General features: G+C 38.4%; 1 protein-coding gene across 2 annotated transcripts in view; it reads right to left on the bottom strand.

Annotated features, from left to right (window-relative positions):
• Nucleotides 1–19,040, bottom strand: part of stxbp5l (syntaxin binding protein 5L) — a 135,705-nt gene that overhangs the window by 26,028 nt on the left and 90,637 nt on the right. For both annotated transcript variants that reach the window (XM_087178941.1, XM_023424892.2), the window contains exons 9-19: nucleotides 16,511–16,586; nucleotides 15,075–15,229; nucleotides 14,227–14,299; nucleotides 13,050–13,197; nucleotides 12,489–12,556; nucleotides 11,218–11,258; nucleotides 9,877–10,091; nucleotides 9,509–9,684; nucleotides 9,097–9,222; nucleotides 6,492–6,643; nucleotides 2,218–2,283 (exon numbers count right to left, since the gene is read on the bottom strand). In XM_087178941.1, the coding sequence (XP_087035067.1) occupies nucleotides 2,218–2,283; nucleotides 6,492–6,643; nucleotides 9,097–9,222; nucleotides 9,509–9,684; nucleotides 9,877–10,091; nucleotides 11,218–11,258; nucleotides 12,489–12,556; nucleotides 13,050–13,197; nucleotides 14,227–14,299; nucleotides 15,075–15,229; nucleotides 16,511–16,586 (1,296 nt within the window). The remainder of the gene's footprint in view (nucleotides 1–2,217; nucleotides 2,284–6,491; nucleotides 6,644–9,096; nucleotides 9,223–9,508; nucleotides 9,685–9,876; nucleotides 10,092–11,217; nucleotides 11,259–12,488; nucleotides 12,557–13,049; nucleotides 13,198–14,226; nucleotides 14,300–15,074; nucleotides 15,230–16,510; nucleotides 16,587–19,040) is intronic.

Genomic DNA, 19,040 nt, shown 5'->3' with positions numbered 1-19,040 from the left:
AACACCAAAGACACACCTGGAAGGGAGATGTCTGAGAGATGTCTGAGAGGGAGATGTCTGAGAGACATCCCGATCAGATAAGCTACTATTCCGAGCCCCCCCCCCCCTAATGGACACACACTCCTCCCTCAAGGAATTGCCATGCTATCAGAGAGAAAGCATTTGTGTGTCCCTGTGACTCTGGGAGGATTTCACATGGACAGTGTCTCAGATGAGCAGCCAGAATATGAGTCAGTCAAAGACGTGGACAAATGAGGCATACGAGGCAACATGGAGCCAAGTGGGCTCACCACCTGTACGGGCAGTTGGGAAGCTCAGATCTCAGCTTTACACTGCAGCAGCCATGCTGGTGGCCTGAACACTATCAAATGATTTTTTCAGAAGCATACAAAGTGAGTTAGTGTTGACAAAAATCCTCAAGGCTTCTATTCTCTGTAAAACACATCAGACTAATTGAATATTTGCACACAATGGCACCACTATCATGCTTCAGCACTGACAGACTCCTCAGGATAAATGTATGAATTTATCACCAGCTAATGACATGTTATTATTCATAGATCAGCTGTGGCCTATCCTTGTTTGTGACAAAACACTGTCTCTCTGTACCTCTGCTTAGTTCTAAGAGATGATATTTTTAATACTCAAACATCTCCCACTTCCCCCTTGGGATCACATTTTCCCAGAACAAGTATAACTTAATTACACAGAGTTTCAAAATTTCCGATAATCCTCCTTCTGTTGGCAGGTTTAACAGAGTGTTATTTCTGAGAGATGCAAAAGGATAATGTTAAATTGTTCTCTGTTTCCTTAAAAACATGTAAAAAGTTAGTTTAAAATAAATTTTGTGGAAACTCAAACCCTATAAAGCAGACAGAGCTTTGGGGACACAGCATGTCTGCTTAAGCACCGATGTACTCACCCTTACACTCTGTCCATTTGACCTTTAAGTTCTGAATTTACTCCCCATAGTATGCTGTCTGGCCGTTTTTTGCAATCATAAACTCTCTTTTCATCTGCCCTGTCTCCAAAAACACACACACACCTCGACATTCTATAAAAGATCTCAAAGATTCTTGTCTTTTGCATCACACATTTACTCAGTCTGTGATAATCATTACGAGCCAGTCCTCTCATATTGTAAGTTTACCTCTTGTACTCCACTTCCAGTGTACCATCACATCTCTTAAGGGTGATTCTGAACCCGGAAGCAGGCAAATTCATACAACATTCACTACAAATATGAAGGGCATTTACATTATATGCTTCATCAGCCCATGCCCCTCTAAGTAAGCATGTCCATTTCATTACACATCCTCTAGCATCTAATGCTACATCCAGTCAAGCACTGCTGCGCACCAACTGGCCAGCAAGTATTGAACTTACATCAGTGCAAATTAGATTTTTATGATAAATTATGGATGATTAAAATAAATATTTAAATGATTTTGAGAACTGTTCTTATCTAATCTCAGATGTTTAAGCATTGATCTTATAAAATGGTGCGAGTTACTGCCACTTCTTATCAACTGTAGGTTATCACCACTGCTGTCAGCTGTTGTATCAACATCAGTTCATGGTATATATGTAATTGGGCCTGCTCTCTTGAGCCACCCCTATCCTTTGCTCTGTTTATCTTTTATTCTCTCTGCACATGAGATTCTGGCTCAGTCCTCCCAGATCCTTCACAACCGTGGCAGAACTTATCACTCAGTCCAAGAAAAGAAGAATTGGACAAACATGAAAGAAGAAAAGAAAAGAAAGAGGGACAGTTGAAAAGTGTAAGAAAAGTTTTTTCTCTTGCTTACCTTTATGGTAACATATAGTCATTACACAGCAATGGAATAAAGGAAAACCAGCGGGAAGCTGTGATAAAATGCATCAGATAGATCACAATATACTTCAACCAAACAGTCTGATAACATTAAATCAACACCTTTTTACTGAATAGGTTTTCAGCAATTCTTCAATAATTTGATTTTAAAACATCCGTATAACAATGCTGAATGACAGTTGTCATGTTAAACAGCTGCCATTCTTATCAAGTGAAGATGCTCTGGTGACGGGGGAGGTGTCCACAGGCTAAACTTCTGCGTGCAAATAACAGAAGACATTTCCATACATGGAAGATGGACTTTGGCTGTGTGTGTGTGTGTGTGTGTGTGTGTGTGTGTGTGTGTGTGTGTGTGTGTGTGTGTGTGTGTGTGAGCAGGTTACCTGAAGTGGGCGACTTGCTTCTCTCCATGTCAATGGACTGCTGGTTGTCAGAGAGTTCAGTAAGGCCTGCCGCAGCCAATGGCAGCCGAGAAGAAGAAGTAGAATACACAAAGTCTGTCAGATTATTTCAACCTTGTCGGTCGTACAGACTTGGTTGATGTCAGCCACACAGAGCCCAAGAAACAATCAGAAATCCTTGGTCAATCATCTAATAAGTTACATAGTTATTTCCCAGTATTTTATTATTATTTATGAAAGGATGATATTGTATGGACCAAGGTCTTTACTGAAAATCCACCCAGTGGATTTTGAAGAATCCATTTTGTCTCCTGGGAGCAGCGTGGCTGAATCCATGTGTTACCTGCACTACAGTCTATTTGATTCTTTGGTTTTGAATTTCCGATGGGTCGGCAATACAATGTAAATATCACATGAGTACACAACTACAGAATGTAGTGCATCTTGTGATAAAGTGGCAAATACGATCAGAACACCAAACAGAACAAACATCAAATCTGATCATGCACCAGGCACAAGCCATAATGAGAAGTCATGCTTACTAATTATTGAAAAAAACAACACAAATGTGGAAATTTCTACTTCTTCTTCCTTCAAGTCTGAGTAGAAATTTGGGGTGTTTAAGACGTGTTCATTATGGCTTCATTAACAGCTTCACTGAGTTGTCACAGTTCAAAAAATTCTGATTAATTTAATTATTTCTCTTTAGTCAAAGTTTCCGGCAAAACTTCTTTATGCAAATTTTCCTTCAATCATTTCCAATGGCCTTACAGATGACTGGCATTAATGGGACTCTGATTAAACCTTTACTGGGGAATAAAATTAATAATTCCTTTGTAATGGTTGACTCAAAGTACACATTATGGTTTCGCTGGGGGCAGTGGATGAACAAGGCTTTATTCACCCCACTTAATATTCTTCAGTTAAAATATACATCAAATGTATCATATAATATTTATAACTGCCCTCACTTAACAGACTCAAAGGAGTGGCACTCTTTCTGCAAAGGACATACTGCTGGACATGACTGGAATAGGCCGGTTTATTTTGTATGGAAAAATACAGATATGATATTCTGCTGTAAGATCAGAAACAACCACTTTCATTCCAATCATCTCTTTGGTTTGTCCCTTTGCTTTCAGCCGACATCATCCCTTCAAAATCTCTATGGCAACCATCTCTATCAATCCTGTTGTCTTAGAATGTCCCCCCAAAACACTGCCCCATCTCCCCATCCCTCCCGCACACACACACAGAGCCCCCCAGCCTTTAGGAAGGCCAGACTTACTCTGATAGGATGTACGGATCCTTTTCTTTGAATCTGAGTAAAAGTTAGACAGGCCACGCATGCAAAACTCTGTCAGGCAGGCCCACATGCCCACATCAGCAGCCACAGAGTCACCAAAAGGTGGGAGGAGGAGGAGGAGGAGGAGAATGAGGGTGAGAGGAAAAGGAGGAGTGGTGGAAAGGATGGAGAGTAGGAGTGTAGGTGGAGATTCAGGGCAAAGAGAAATGAGAGAGGACAAGAAGGTGGGAAAAGAGAGAAAGGTAGCAAAGGTGTATAAGTGGTGTGGGGCAGTAGGTAGAAAGGAGAGAAATGAAAGAAAAAAGGTTATGGTGGAAAGTTAAGTATGAGAGGAAGGATGCATGGGGAAGGAATGGAGTTATACCAGTTTAGGATGTAGGGAAGGGAGGGAAGGAAAAGGGAGGGAAGGGGGAGAGAGAAGAACACACAGGCTTAGAGTGGAAAAGAAAATGAGTGCAAGCAGTAACCGAGTTAGTGTCAGGGGAGGACAGACAAGAAATACCCGCTAGTCCTGCAAACCATGGAAACGCTGACGTGATTGGTCATTTGCAAAAGAAGTAAACTACTGTGTTAACAGGGAACATGTGATTACTTACAAAGTAACATCAAACTCTTGCTGTATCAAATAATTTGTTTACATTTCATTTTGTTCATATGCTACTGTATTTGCCATAGACCTACTGTCCTAACATATGAAGGCTGGTGTTAATTATGTACTACACTATAACTGGACAAACACACCTAAAATGATCAATAACTAAGCATCATTTAATGACATGAATAACTACATTTAACTGACAGGTATATATAGAATACACATATGTGTGGTGATAACAGCTAAAAATGTTGTGGAAAGGACAGGAAACTATTTTCTCACAAGTTGGAATATAACAAAAGCAGAAGAGACCAGCGGGCGGCTCTTAGTCTTTTGACTATGTTTTTGAAGTTCTGTCTCGGGCGATATATTAACTCCAGAAAAGCAAGTGCTCAATATCTTACCACCACCACCTGGGGTACAGAAAAAGGGCACAGTTGCCTGTTTTTATTTTTTCTTCCATCATAAAATTGATTTTAAAGACCTAACACAGGAAGACTGAAAAAAGAGGAAGTTGGTAATGATAAGTGCTGTGGTGGTCAATAAAAGCACTTATGCAACAGCAAATGAAAAGAGTTGGCTCTAAAGCTCAAAATCATCCATCCCATCATCTAACTTAATATTAACCTTCACACAAATCCTGAATACCTGTAAAGCATTTTCAGCCACAAAAATTCAGTACTTTAAATTGCTTAAAGGGCCTTAGACACATAAAATCAAATTAAATTGTGCTTTGTACACGATAACTTCTGTGTGGTGGGGTTGAATATTCATACTGTGTGTTAGTATAAATAAGAGGCAGCCTGAGGAGAGACCATCACCAGCCAAGAACAGTAGCAGAAAAAAGGGAGGCAGGGGTCAGGAAGTACAACAAGACCTCTGTGGCTTTTGACTACAGATCTACGCTCAAGCAGGACTAAAAACAGAAAGGACAGAGAAATCAAATGATAACATGCATAAAAATGCCGACGTGGAATGACATACAGCCTGTTAACATGCACTCCATATCATAGTGCAGATCTGTGACAGGCATACTGAGATGGACGAGTGTTTTTGTCTTTGTTTGTCATAGTGTGACAGAAAAGGAGCAAAGAGAGGAGAGGGAAGAAACAGAGTTGGACTGATGCCGGCTTTTGAATGCTGATACAATTATTTCCATTCTTGAATTCAACTAGATGTTGTTGTTGCACTATTTTTGGGATTACACACTGTATTTTGTGCCAATAGTCAATGTCTCTTAAGTTCACCCTTTTCATATTAACTCAGGCCAAAACACTTCAAAATATATATTTTTTGTATCAGAGTGGAAAAGCCTCTGATAGATAATTTATATCTGACAATAAAACTAACCTTAGGCTTAAACCAAACCTAAACCTAGGCTTTTCTCTTTCTTTTCAATCTTTTATTTTAGCATGTGAAAACACTTTGTTCAAGGTAAAAATGACCTAAAAAGAGACAAAAGAAGCATAATATACTTAAATATCAAAGGTAATGTACCTGTTATGCAGCATTGTCCTTTCAGAGTGTTATATTATTATATATTCTATATTGTATTCAGAGTATTGTGTTCAGATTAAAAATCTTGTAAAATGTACAAATTAAGTATAAATTGATAAATATTATCAGAAAAAACATGCCTCATTAAACATGGAGCAGCAAAATGACCAAGCACATTATAGATGATGGAGATAAAGCTAAGTTGAACTATTATATTATTGGCCATAATTTTACTGTATGCATCATACATGCAAGAATGCATAATATTTTATAGACTCATTATATTCTTGGTATGTAAAATAATGTGTATGCAAACTTTAAAGTAACAAGTCTTTTAACTGTCAGATAAAACTAGTGGATTAAAGAGTAAAATATTTTTTCTCTGTGTTTAAGTATAATTTTGCAGAAAACAGAAATACTCAAGTAGAGGTCTGAGGTACATGTTCTACAAGTACCTGAAAAATGTGCTGTACTTGAGTAAAAGTATACTCAGTTACTTCTCACCAACTTCGATTTAGTTAAGAGTTTAACAGCCGTGGTACTGATCAAGTATACTGCGAATGTAATTACACCACCCTCATCTTTGATTTCAGATCATGAACAGATTTGCCTGATTGATCAGTCGAGTCTTAGAAGGAAGTAGAGTTACAGAGGTAGGAGACAGAAGAAAAGGAAAAGAGAAAGAGTAGAGATAAAAAAAAGAGAAGAGGACAGGAGAATAGAAAATAGATGAGACAGTAAGACACAGTAATTTGTATGTAATGACTACGCTTTTGGCACCTTTTTGTGTGAATGCACAGTGAGTATTAGTTGTGTACATGTATGTGTGTGGCAGGATCCAAGACGTGTGTGTGCTACCTGAGGTGGACTGTCTATTCCGGCGGGGGGAGCGGGTAAGGCGCTGGTAGGGGTCAGCAGCTCCATACAGATCCAGTGTTGACATACACAACAGGATAGTTTTCTGCAAGTAGTCCACTATTGCTAGGCCGTTACAGTTCCCAAATGCCAAACTGGACACACACACACACACAGCAAGGAGGCACATGCACAGACACAGACACAGACACACACACACACACACACATATGAATTTAAATGGAGGACATTTTCACTGTTCGCAGATTCATTTCACCAGGTTATTCTCAATATCATTAAAGGTGCAACATGTAGCACAATCATTCACTGTCAAATTAACTGCGACATTTTCATATAATTATTTAATCTCACACGGAGTGTCTGTATCTCACAGTGCTAGTGCTGCTGTTTTTGAAAATGAATTCCAGATTTCCAATGAGCCTCTGTACAGCCTCTTGCTTGACTAATCAAAAGAAACTTGTTGGCAGTCATTTTTATATTTATCTGTGTGCAAAAGATGTTCCAGTTGATCTGGCACTGACCAGAATTAGACAATATTCACAACAAATGACTCCTATAGTGGCCTTTCAATACAGCAATTGACAAATGACAAAATAAGTGAAGCAAAAACATAGATGGAACACAGTTTTCCGCTGCCCAGTCCATCACTGTTCTCCCACATCCAACAAGCAGATGTCTGGCTCAGTTTATATTACTGTCACGTGGTCAGATGGTTCAGATTGTGACAACAGCATCCACAGTGTTGTCTCCAATTTGGAAATTTTACCAAGTGAATGGACAGGGCTTTTGTCATGTACCCTATGAAAACAACGATTTCAAGACAACGATTACCACCCTTCCAGTATAAGTGACATTTAAACATAGTGTGAGCCTTACAGCACAAACAGCAGAGATGAAATTGTCTGTAATGAAATTAGAGGCTCAACAGCTGAAGAAAAGTGATGGACAAAAAAAACATGTGTGATCTCTGATATAATGGTCATATAAAGAATAATAGCAACGTTAAACATTTTCCCCCTTTTTAACTTGCAATTTCAGAATATCCAAAGCTTCATTAACTTGACATACATTATGCAGAGACGAGGGTATTCCCACTCAGATGCTACAACAAAGTAATACGTTTCTTGAGGTCTCTTTATGGATTATGCGCATTCATAAATGGTACAAAACATTTTTGTAAGACTTGGAATAAACATCATCAAACTAATCCTTTGGTGTAGATGTTCATGCCATGATGAAGATGACCAGAGGAGGCAGCCTTGCGTCTTTATTGTGACTTTAGTCATGAGAAAAGACATTAATATGTGAGTGATTTATTGTTGTTAAAAATTGTCATGTGGAGTTTTCAGCTTTCATGTCATGTGTTTTTATGTTGATGTTCATTACCATGTTACAATTTGATGTTTTTTTTTGTCTATTATATTATGTGCACTGTCACCACTTGACAGATGTCAGTGTTTTTTGCTTATAACAACAATCGGTATTATGAGTCAAATATGTCATGTACTGTTGTGAAGTACAAAGAAACAAATCTTTTCCTTTTATATGAGTCAAAATGAGAGTGTGTGTGTTTTCATAAGGATGTGTGATGGAAGCAAAAAAGAATATAACAAAAGAAATCAGTGTAGGCATTTCTATTCAAGCTGTGAATAGCTTCAGTGGAAAGAAGCAAATGTCGGCCCTGCCTTGACCCAAAGAGCTTTTCAAAAACAGGGCTGTGATTTTATTGGTTTCTGCAAACAGAGCTTCTATTCACAGCAAAATCATACGGGTGGTCTTAAATCATTGACCTCAGGAAGTCATTGAATTTCTCTTCCACAGCAATATACCATATTGTAATAATAATATTATTGAAATATATAAAAATGTCAACCATTACTTAAGTCAACATAAGTTACTTTAAGAAATATGACAATAAAGCATGTTATAAAACAAACGAAAGAGGAAATAAGACAAAAGGTGTCCTTGCACCTCGCTGGTTGTGTTGATACCAACCTGACCTTCACTTAGTGTATTCACTGTTATAGCTATGATCTCAGAATGAATTGTGTGTTTTTTCTGATTGGTGTTGAATGCCAGGAAAACTGAAACCTACTCACAGGAAACAGCAAATACTGTTCTAACCTCGTGTTCAGGATATATTAACTACTATATATGCATATAATGCACACATTCATTCTGTATGTGTCCTGACAGAAAAAAACTGACTTTGTTGGGGCGTTCTTCACCTCGAACCTTATCCATCATTTCTGTATGTCAGAACAATTTGAAACAGCTATGGTCATGTTGCAACATTATACAGTTGGTTAACCTGTTTACTAAACTATTTCTATAATAATCCACAATTCTTGATCCCTCAGGTGTAATTTTGGTGAAGTTTCCACAATCTACTTCACTTCCAATAATGCTGTTATGACAGCACTGTAAAGCTGAACAATTGTCCATGTACCACTACACCATGACAATTATAATTCATTTGTGCATACACCTGTAAACTATAACAGAGATTGCTGTTATGAGTGCAGACTAACAAAGACATTGAACTGATTAGTACTATGGATAATTTATGAAAAATGCAAAAAATTACAGGCCATAGGCAGAGTTGATGTCCAGGCTGGTTATCTGTTGCGGAGGTTCTCCATCTACCCACAGCAGCTGGATGACCAGCTCTGCCTGGTAGCCAGGGGGGACCCGCACCACCCGGTCCTTCACCCTGAGACGGACAGACAACAACAAAAAAAAGATTTTAAAAATCAACAGAAGACCGTTCATGTTCAGTGTTTACTTATATAACATTTATCTATTTATTCATCTTTATATTTATCTACTAAATAAAAAAAAAAAAAAAAAAGATTTCTTAAAAGAGGTGGGTCAATGTTCTGTTGTTGGTTGATAGCACGCTGAATATTCCCTGCACACTACAGGACACATCAATTGATCATATTTGCTTCCATCTGATGTCGTGAACCCACAGTACGATGTGTATGAAGAGGTCTTACTTGAGGCAGGGGATGCTGTCTTTGAGACCCTCTGGTGTTCCGCTGCTTGGGCTTGCTGGGTGCTGGTGGTGGGTTTGTGGTGAGTGGGAGCTGGGCTCTGAGAAGCAGGGATTGTTTTCATTCTCCGATGGAGAGATAACATCCTCCTGCTCACACTGCAGGCGTACTTCTAATGACTGAGGATGACACAGATACAGAAATATGGATTCATCTTTAGTACCTATGGTACGCTATCATAATAGCGGTCAGTCACATTAACTATACTAACCATGTGACTACTACAGTGAACTGCAACCACATGCATTCCCGTATAATGCACCAATCCAGCAGGATGCAAACCCTTTTGTGTTGATTCGCATTTCACTCACCACTATCTGAGTGTTGGCATCATATTTGCTGAATCGATACAGGATAATGTGGGCTGAGATGCCAACCACACAGAAGATGCGACTCTGAGGGCACCAGCTGACCATCTGAATAGCAAAGGGGTCTTCCTCCACCAACTCGGCAGCCCGGCCCTCACCGGGCTTTGGCTTCTCGAAGACTTTGGAGGTCTTCAGCTTGTACAACATCTGCAGTGTGACTGGTTAGAGAGATTTTGGTGAACATATTGTTAATGCCAAACATAATATAAATGGCAACATGAGTACACTGAGAAAACTGACACTGCCAGTCGTGGAAACCCAATAGGTTTCCCAGTGCAGCAGTATGATATTATTGTATTGTTTTTGGATGACAGATGGGGAGTTTTGTGGCATGAGTGGATGAGTTTTATTGAATGATGTCTACACAAACTTGGTCATAAGATAATTACTTCTTGGTTTTGGTCTTTTGGTGAATCATTTTCACCATGCGCATCTGTAATTGGCACAGCTGTATAAAAGGCATTAGATAAGTAATGAGACTAAGGGGAAAGTGTTTATCATAACGATTCTCTGATTTATATTCCATTTCCCCCTCATATGTCACACAAAACTGTGCTGTGCCTTTAAGAAGAAAAACAGCAAAAGTGTTTGAAAATGCCCTTCCTGTTTGTGCACAGTTAACTTTAAGGATTTATTGATCCAAGATAGTTGGGGCTATTTCATGGCAAAAATAGATAGTAAGAAAGTAGGAATGAATAAGAAAAGTAAAAAAAAAAGATTTCATATGTCGTTGTGTGAATACCAACATATTACTTTACATCTAAGAATATATTGTGTTCTAATATATTAATATCACATAACTTTAGTATGTTAGCAAACTAGCATGCCAAGATACGATAGCTGTAGGCTGGGATGGTTAGTCGGAACACAGTTAGGTTCAGTTAGGGTTAGGCTAGGATAAGCTAGTCCCACTAGCAATCAATTTATATTAAGAAAGTAATGCCAAATATAATGCAACCTAAGTAAAAGTCTTTGATATTTTAAGAAAATCACACATTTACATTCAGGTTTTTTTAGGGTGTAGCCATCTGTGAAAATGACAAAGGCCAATGTGCCTAATTTATTGTGGAGCATCTCATATCACCATGGTGCAATTGATTTGCTTTGAGGTCAGAGCCCGTGGCAAATCTGAAATGACTTATCGTGGAATTCATGAAAATACAGTATATTGTTTATCATAGCATGCTGTGTAAAAAAAAGCCTGAGTTGAACAAAATATATCACTTCATTATAGGCAAGAGACAATGAGAAAGCAAGAATAAAGAGTTTAGAGAGAAGACTTACTTGCAGATGCGTCCCAAAACTTAATTGACCCGTCTGCATGTCTGAGCAAAGAGAAAGAAGATTTTTCTTTAGTCTTTTGGGCAGTGTTAGTGTAAGAACTCTAAAGCCCTGTTCAGACCCGGCATTAACATTCATCTTGGGTGATCTGATCAAAAGTGGAAAGCTCTAAATACGCCAGTTCACACGAGGCAATGAAATGCATCTCTACACATGTCTCAAGTGACCACTTGTGATCGGATCTCACTTCCTCACTTTATATGCAAATAAACATACATTGTTATTTTTAGTGTCATGTTAGTTGTCAGTGTGTTTGTATGTGTGTGTGAGAGAGAGAGAGAGAGAGAGAGAGAGAGAGGGAGAGAGGAGGAGAAGCAGTAATCATTGCACTGCTCACAACTCTACATTGAAATAAGATTTTCGCCATTCGAAATAGTCAACTATTTTTGGTTCATTCTAAAACTGTGGTGGGACTAATTAGTATGTAGCAGAGGACATCAGTTGAGTAGGTGGTCCTTCAGTGTGGCCCAGGATTCATTTGCGGTCACACTGCTAAAAAGAATGTGAGCGCATGTGACACAGGCCACCTCTGAATGTGGTCTGAGTGATCGGATCTCAAATGCATCCTCAATGAGTCTTGGGTGTGTTCACACCTGTACTTCCAACTGTCCACTTGTGATCAGAGCACCTGAGACACATGTTAATACCAAGTCTGAACAGGGAGGATTAAAGGAAAACATGGGCACGTATTTCAGCGATCTTAGAAGTTATCTTAAAAGCCTGGCAGTTAAATGTTACACTGTGTAGGAATCTATGCAAGACCTCTGGGACAATAGAAACACTATTAACAAAGAATTTTTCATACTCTGTAGTACAGTGAAAACATCTTTATATAGGCCTCATGTAGTTGGATCGCTGCTGATATCTGTAAGTGTTACCCAGAGGCAGACACCACCCAGTGTGAATGCCTCAGAACAGGTTAACATCTCTGCCAACCCCATACATTACAGCATGGCCCCAGGCTGCTCTGTGCTGACTGTGCTGAGGTTGGCACAGATCCAAATCAAACTTATAAACACAAGATATTAATCGCAGTCAGCTGGTCCTGTCACGGTGTGAGAGAAACATACTGGAAATGCAGAATTGTGATGGATGCTTGGCACATTATATTTTCTCCAGAAACTTGTGTTAATGGTTCACAAGTATTTGGACTTTTTTTTTATAAAAGCTCTGTCCGTACTTTCAAAATATTTCTGTCAGTATTTCTGGCTTACCCTGTGATGATGATCTCTGGGTAGGTGTGAGAGCCTAACGTCCATGTTCCTCCACTGACTGGCCACTCCTGATATGGTTACAGACAGAGATTGTTGATTATTTTGAAAACCACATCAAATCATCTTTTCTTTTCCTCTCCATGGGCTCTATTCAGAAGATTTCATTTTATTCCACAACACACAAAAATCCTATTGGACAGAAGCTGGATTTTCTTAAATGTTGAATAACATTCACTTTGCAGTTTAATGTTAGTAACCTTGAGAGACCAGAAGAATACGAAATGTTTTCTTTCTTATCAAAGTACCAAAGCAGTGGGGGTGAACAGGCAGACCTTTATACAAGCACCATTATTATATTATATTATAATATCGGTCAACAATGTACAGGGAAGTTGTTTATTTTTTTTTTTTATTCAAACCTTTGCAATATGCTCAAATATCTTAAAAATAATTAATGATCAAACAAGATCGAACCTGGCAAAAAAGGCAAATATTCCAAAACACACAATAATGTGTGTAAGAATAGAATGGTATTCCTCCCTTATATTTCCCCTTCCCTACCTTTTGGCTGTAGCCGGTCTTCTTGTGTTTAGCTCCTATAGAGTAGAGGATGGGGATAATGTCAGGTGGACACTCTGCAAAATAGGCTGTGCAGGTTACTGGAGACTCATGGACGTCCATGGGATAAGGGTTCTCAAAAACAGGGAAGCTGCAAGATACATGGCAGAAGAGGCAGAAAAGAAAGTTGATGTTATCATGAAATAACATTAAAGAGATAACAGAACATTTGATGTATAGTGGATTGTTTTTAATTTGATAAAACCTGGAAAATAACCAATTGGGGTCACATACTTTTTTTAAAATCTCTTGGTATAAAATTCATCAAACATTAAACACTGATTTACAGGGTCAGCATGACTAAAAGGTATGACATTTTGCAATATCATCTCTTTACATATCCTCTGCTTTATCTGCTTTGTCATGAGGTTGCAGGTGAGGTAAAAATAGCACAGCTATGAGCTTGCATGAAAATATGGCTGTGCTACTGCAATACTACTCCAATCACATAAATGACATAACAAATACCAAACCTAGACACTAAACTTTATACTTTATGAATATTAGTGTGAAGATACTTGCTATAAACTAGCAATTGTATTAACTGTCAAATCTACAAGCTCTAGGTGCATGCCACTCACTAATTTATAATGAACATCTTAAACATAATTAACAGCTAATCAATGAGCTGGCATGGTACACAATCTGGACATATTATCAGAGGATATTTCTATCTAACAACTTCAATTAGGTAACCTAATTAACTAAATGACCTAATTTATACACAAGTGCCATTCAAATGTATTCCCTAGCGTTAGGTGTTCATCTGTCAAACCTGCACAACATATCACCTTTCACCTTCATCTTAATTTCTTCCAGTAGAGATAATAAATTAATCTAACTGAAGTGATAGCATTAGCACCATGATAGCCATGAAGTGGCATGACAACATCTAACCTCTGTTTCTCCCTGAAGTATAGATATGAATGACACCGATTAGTCTGTTCACCCTTTCATTTTGTTGTAGACTATGACAGGATTTGGCTTATGGATGAAAGGTATATATTGTGTTTTCCCTGAAGTGATACCGGGCCATATCATCTCATGAGATAATATCACTATCATTTCATTATCAGTCACATGTAGCTTAGCTGCTGGAAGGTGGTAGTGAAACACATACTTGCTCTGTGTCAGATCCACCACAATCAAGTCTTTCTCCAGAAGCACCACCACTGCATAAGGTTCCTGGACCTCTGTAAGATACGAAACCAAAATAAAAAGGGTAATGCTTAATCCATATTTACATCAATCACAACCTCACATTTGAATAGTCTTCTTAGGATAATATATTATCTACTGCACTCTTTATGGCACTCAAGAAAAAAATTCTACCCAAAAACTACTACTTTGTGCTCTTAATATGATCAATTTTTACATTTGTCGGTTGATTGTACTGCTGATTAAATTGAAGTCACAGATATGAGAAGATCACAGAAAAGTATAAACCAAACTTTGAAAAGACTAGGGTGTTTGATTTGAAGACATTTCCAGAATCCTTCATCCTGCAGTACTGAAAAAATATTCCACATGCTGCATAACAAAAGAATATCTTAAAATCATCTACAGATAGGGCAGAAAAGTCTTCGAGGAATGTCCTAAAAAGCAATAAATCTTGTCATACGACCTGGTGAGTTTGTCAACTAGTCGAAGTTTTAAGGACTGAGGGATACCTCAAAATGGGGGCAACTTCAATCACAGAAAATAACACCTTCTCTGGAATTTACATTTGTGTTCTTTTAACCAGATGCCTGCGGATTTGTGACTTTTTAGTTTTTGGTTTGTGTTTTGATTATATCACAGTAATTTTCCATTCCCAATTTCCATAAGATTCCATTTTATTAGTATGGCAGCAAAAAAGTCTGAGGTGTGTATGTCAAAACTAAATCTTTCTGCGGAAACCACTGAGCTGAACCCAGAAAATATGTGACACTGGGTTTTGTCATTGTCATTGTCATTGTATGCACTTACCGTTGTTGTAAGGAGTATCGCAGAGCACCATGAACTCTACAATAGGATAGTCCATCTCAAGCACAGTGATGGCTTTGCCGTGCATGATGGTTAATGTTGGTCGTCGTCCAGCCTTATCATACGAAAGGCCACCAGAGAAGACAACAAAAGGCTCACTGTTGTGGAGGGAGAACAGGGCTTTAGGAAGTGTTTCTCTGAGTCTGATCAATGCTAGTAGCTGAAACTGCTACTAGCATTGATCAAATCAGCTACAATGATCAAATAAATGAAAGAACGAATTCATAAATCAATAAATCGGTCAGTTAAATTATTTATGAAACTTATATGGCTTTCAATCTGTTTATAAGCCCCTTATGATAAGCCACTGACAAATTAAAATAAAAATAGAGAAGAAAAAAATAAACGATGTTCATTCTCAGAGCTATGAAGAAGTAGCTCACCAAATGAATGAAATAACTCAATGGATGAATCTTTAACTAGGCGTGTGTGTGCGTGTGCGTGTGTGTGTGTGTGTGTGTGTGTGTGTACGTGCTGGGCGTGGCTTCTTCATTACTGCTCCTGCCAATTCTCCTACGCACCCGTGCCTCATCCCCTCATCACTTTAACAGGCTGCTGCAGTGTATATACAGTATATCCTGGCTCTTCACGCCATTCACGCCGAAAGGCTGTTCACCTTACAGCAGCGCTGCGGCTAAATTCTCAGTCTCGTCATGTGAGTTCATTTCTAGTTGTTTCCTGAACCCTGTTAAATTTACTGTTTGCCTGTGCCTCTGGTTCGTCACTGCCTGCCTCCGTGTGCTCCTGCATTACCCAGCACACTCTGCCATTGTCTGCAAACCTGGCTTCTCTTCCCTGTACACTGTCTGCCCTGCCACCTTCCACTACTCCAGCCTGATCCACCTCGTAGCTGCCTGTCCTTCTCCTCTACTGCCTCGCCAGTCCAACCTCCTTTCCTGATCACTTTGACATTAAACCATACTTGTGAACTGAGTTCTACATTTGAGTCCAGAAGATGGAATTTATTGCATATAACATCTTCAGGCTGAAATAAAAAGATTCCACAGTGAAGTGAACTGAAGCTGCATTAATTACAGATGTATAGATGTTAAGTGTTTCATTATCTTTGTACTTGTACTCCAGGAGTTATGCTAGTTTGCTGTTTTCATGCACATACTAGAGTTTAAAAGCACAGTGTATTCTGTGTAATCACTCAATCATTCCCCAAACATAACTGCTCATGCTTCTGTTGGTGGCTTATGATTATCACCAGCTAGACTACCATAAACAACTCTTGTTAATCCACTCCATTATAAAATAACCACAGGATGAAGAATAACTTCATAAGACTTGTCATAATCGCGTTCGAATCACAATTTATAGTCATCAGAAAAAGTGACTGAAATTTTTATCTGAATGTTTGTTTATAAAACACACACCTGTTCCTTGAGGTCTTGTACTCCACTTTGAGTATTGGTTTACATGATTCCTTCCTCCCATCCTTCTGTATCTTTCCTGAAGAGAAAAGAGCAAAAAAAATGTACAATATTTAAACACAATATTACAGTTTACTATAAAAATCTCTATGTCTTTTTCATCCTCTCAGCTCTTCTATAACCAACGCACATTTCAAGCAGTCTATCAGCTTACTTTTTGTGCATTATTTGACTCGAGTCAGTTCTTTTTCTGTGTGACAATTCAATTTACTTATGATAAGCACATAGGCGGAAAATGGGAAACTTTGCATTCGTCTGCAACTGTTATTGTGTGTTCTGCTAATCTTTTTTTCTCCATTTCAGGCCTTTCATTATATTCAGCATAACTACTTCAATAGCTTTATTCAAAGGACCAATGCACAACTCCAGGCTCACAAACCCTATCCTCCACAGCTGTAATCATAAAGTTATATTAGAGACTAATATGTCTCATTACAAAAGCGACCATGACATAGTTCCACAACAGCTCTACTTGGGAAAAAAATGTTTTTGTTCCCATCCCCGCTGCACTTTCTGATTACTGTTTTTCTTTTCTACTGTTGTTCTTTTCAGGGAAGGGCCGAGTGGAAGACTCATCAGAGTTAGAGCATTAAAGAGTTTATTTTCCACCTGATTCACATAATGAAATGATTTGCCTTTGATATAAAGAGAATGTCCCTTAGCTGGAAGGCAGTGGGACCTTGGGTTTTACCTAAAGGACATAATGCAGCAAACAAACCCCCAGCACTTTCTGAAAACATAAAAGAAACTAGGAGTTTTTCCATTACTGCTTTTATGAACTGGAATATAGTAATTTCTATTATAGTCCTCATGCTACATGCATCATATATCTATGCTGAACTTCCTCTTTACTTTTCAATACAATGGAAAGTGGATGTGAAAAAACATGATGTAACATCAACATGTACATTATGTAAATGAATCAACTCACAGTTTTAATCACACCCTCACCCACCATGTTCTGACAGGAACATTTAACAGTATTTCCCCAAAACCCTTTTTTGGCTGGCTATTTTTCATTAACAAGTTCACAGATATGGATTATAAAGCTTTTGGGAAAAAATTCCATTACAGCAGGTGTCTATCTGATAATGCTTTAACTAAATTTAAAGAAATCCCACTGTTATTTAGTCCAGTGCCACGTGTCAATACAATGGAGAACAGCTATCTCGACTTTACACCCACATATTTTGACGATCTTGTTGATAGTGCTGCAGCCTCACTGCGTGCAACACTTGACACTGTTGCCCCTCTCAAAAAGAAGGTAGTGAATCAGAGGGGTCTAGCTCCCTGGTACAATTCACAAAACCGTTCTCTAAAGCCAGCTTCACAAAAGCTAGAGAGGAAGTGGCGTTCCACCAATCTAGAAGAATTTCATTACTAAACACACAAAAAACCCCCCTATAATGCCAGAACCTCTTATTATTTATCATTAATAGGACAAAATAAGAACAACCCCACATATCTCTTTAGCACTGTAGCCAAGGAGACACAGTCACAGCTCTATTGAGCCGTCTATTCCTTCAACTCTCAGTAGTAATGACTTTACGTGCTTCTTTGAAAATAAAATTGTAACCGAGAACTGATACAGACATTCTATTGTCCAGTACAGTAGCCCTGCAATCAACTGTAACACCAGATTGATATTTAGACAGCTTCTCTCCTGTAGATCTCTCTGAGCCAACTTCAACAGTTTATGCATCAAAAACATCAACTTGTCTTCTACACCCCATTTCAACTAGGCTGTTCAAGGATATCTTTCCATTAATCAACACTTCTATATTAGATCTGATCAGTGTATCTTTATTAACAGGGTATGTACCACAGGCTTTTAATTATTTAATTATTTTTTTATTATTTAGTTTTAGTCTTGATCCAGATGTTTTAGACAATTACAGACTCATGTCCAACCTCCCCTTTATTTCTAAAATCCTCAAAAAAGTTGCAAACCAGTTATGTGATTATTTGCATAGGAATGCTATACTTGAAAATGTTCAATTTTAAATCACGATTCAGAGTCCATCATAGAACAGAAACAGCTCCTGTGAAAGTTATCAATGATCTTCTCATAGCCTCAGACAGCGGTCTCTATACTTGTCTTATTAGATCTTAGTGCTGCATTCGATGCCATTGATCACAAGATTTTATTACAGAGACTGCAACATTTCATTGGGATTAAAGGAACCGCACTAGGCTTGTTTAAGTCATACTTATCAGATAGAGTCCAGTTTGTTCATGTTAATAAAGACTCTTCCATGCACACAAAAGTTAGTTATGGAGTTCCACAGGCTTCTGTGCTAATAATGATACTTTTCACCCTATATATGCTTCCTTTAGGCAATATTATCAGGAAGCACCACATACATTTCCACTGTTACACAGATGACACCCAGCTGTATTTATTGACGAAGCCAGATGAAAGTAATCGGGTCGTCAAACTTCAGGCACATCTTAAAGACATAAAGGCTGGGGT

The sequence above is a fragment of the Seriola lalandi genome, unplaced genomic scaffold, assembly GCF_002814215.2.
Source record: "Seriola lalandi dorsalis isolate HSWRI2012SDOR001 ecotype SW California unplaced genomic scaffold, Sedor1 jcf7180002054758, whole genome shotgun sequence".
Classification (NCBI taxonomy): domain Eukaryota; kingdom Metazoa; phylum Chordata; class Actinopteri; order Carangiformes; family Carangidae; genus Seriola; species Seriola lalandi.
Note: the sequence above shows the minus strand (reverse complement) of the source record. Positions and strands in the feature narration are given on the sequence as shown.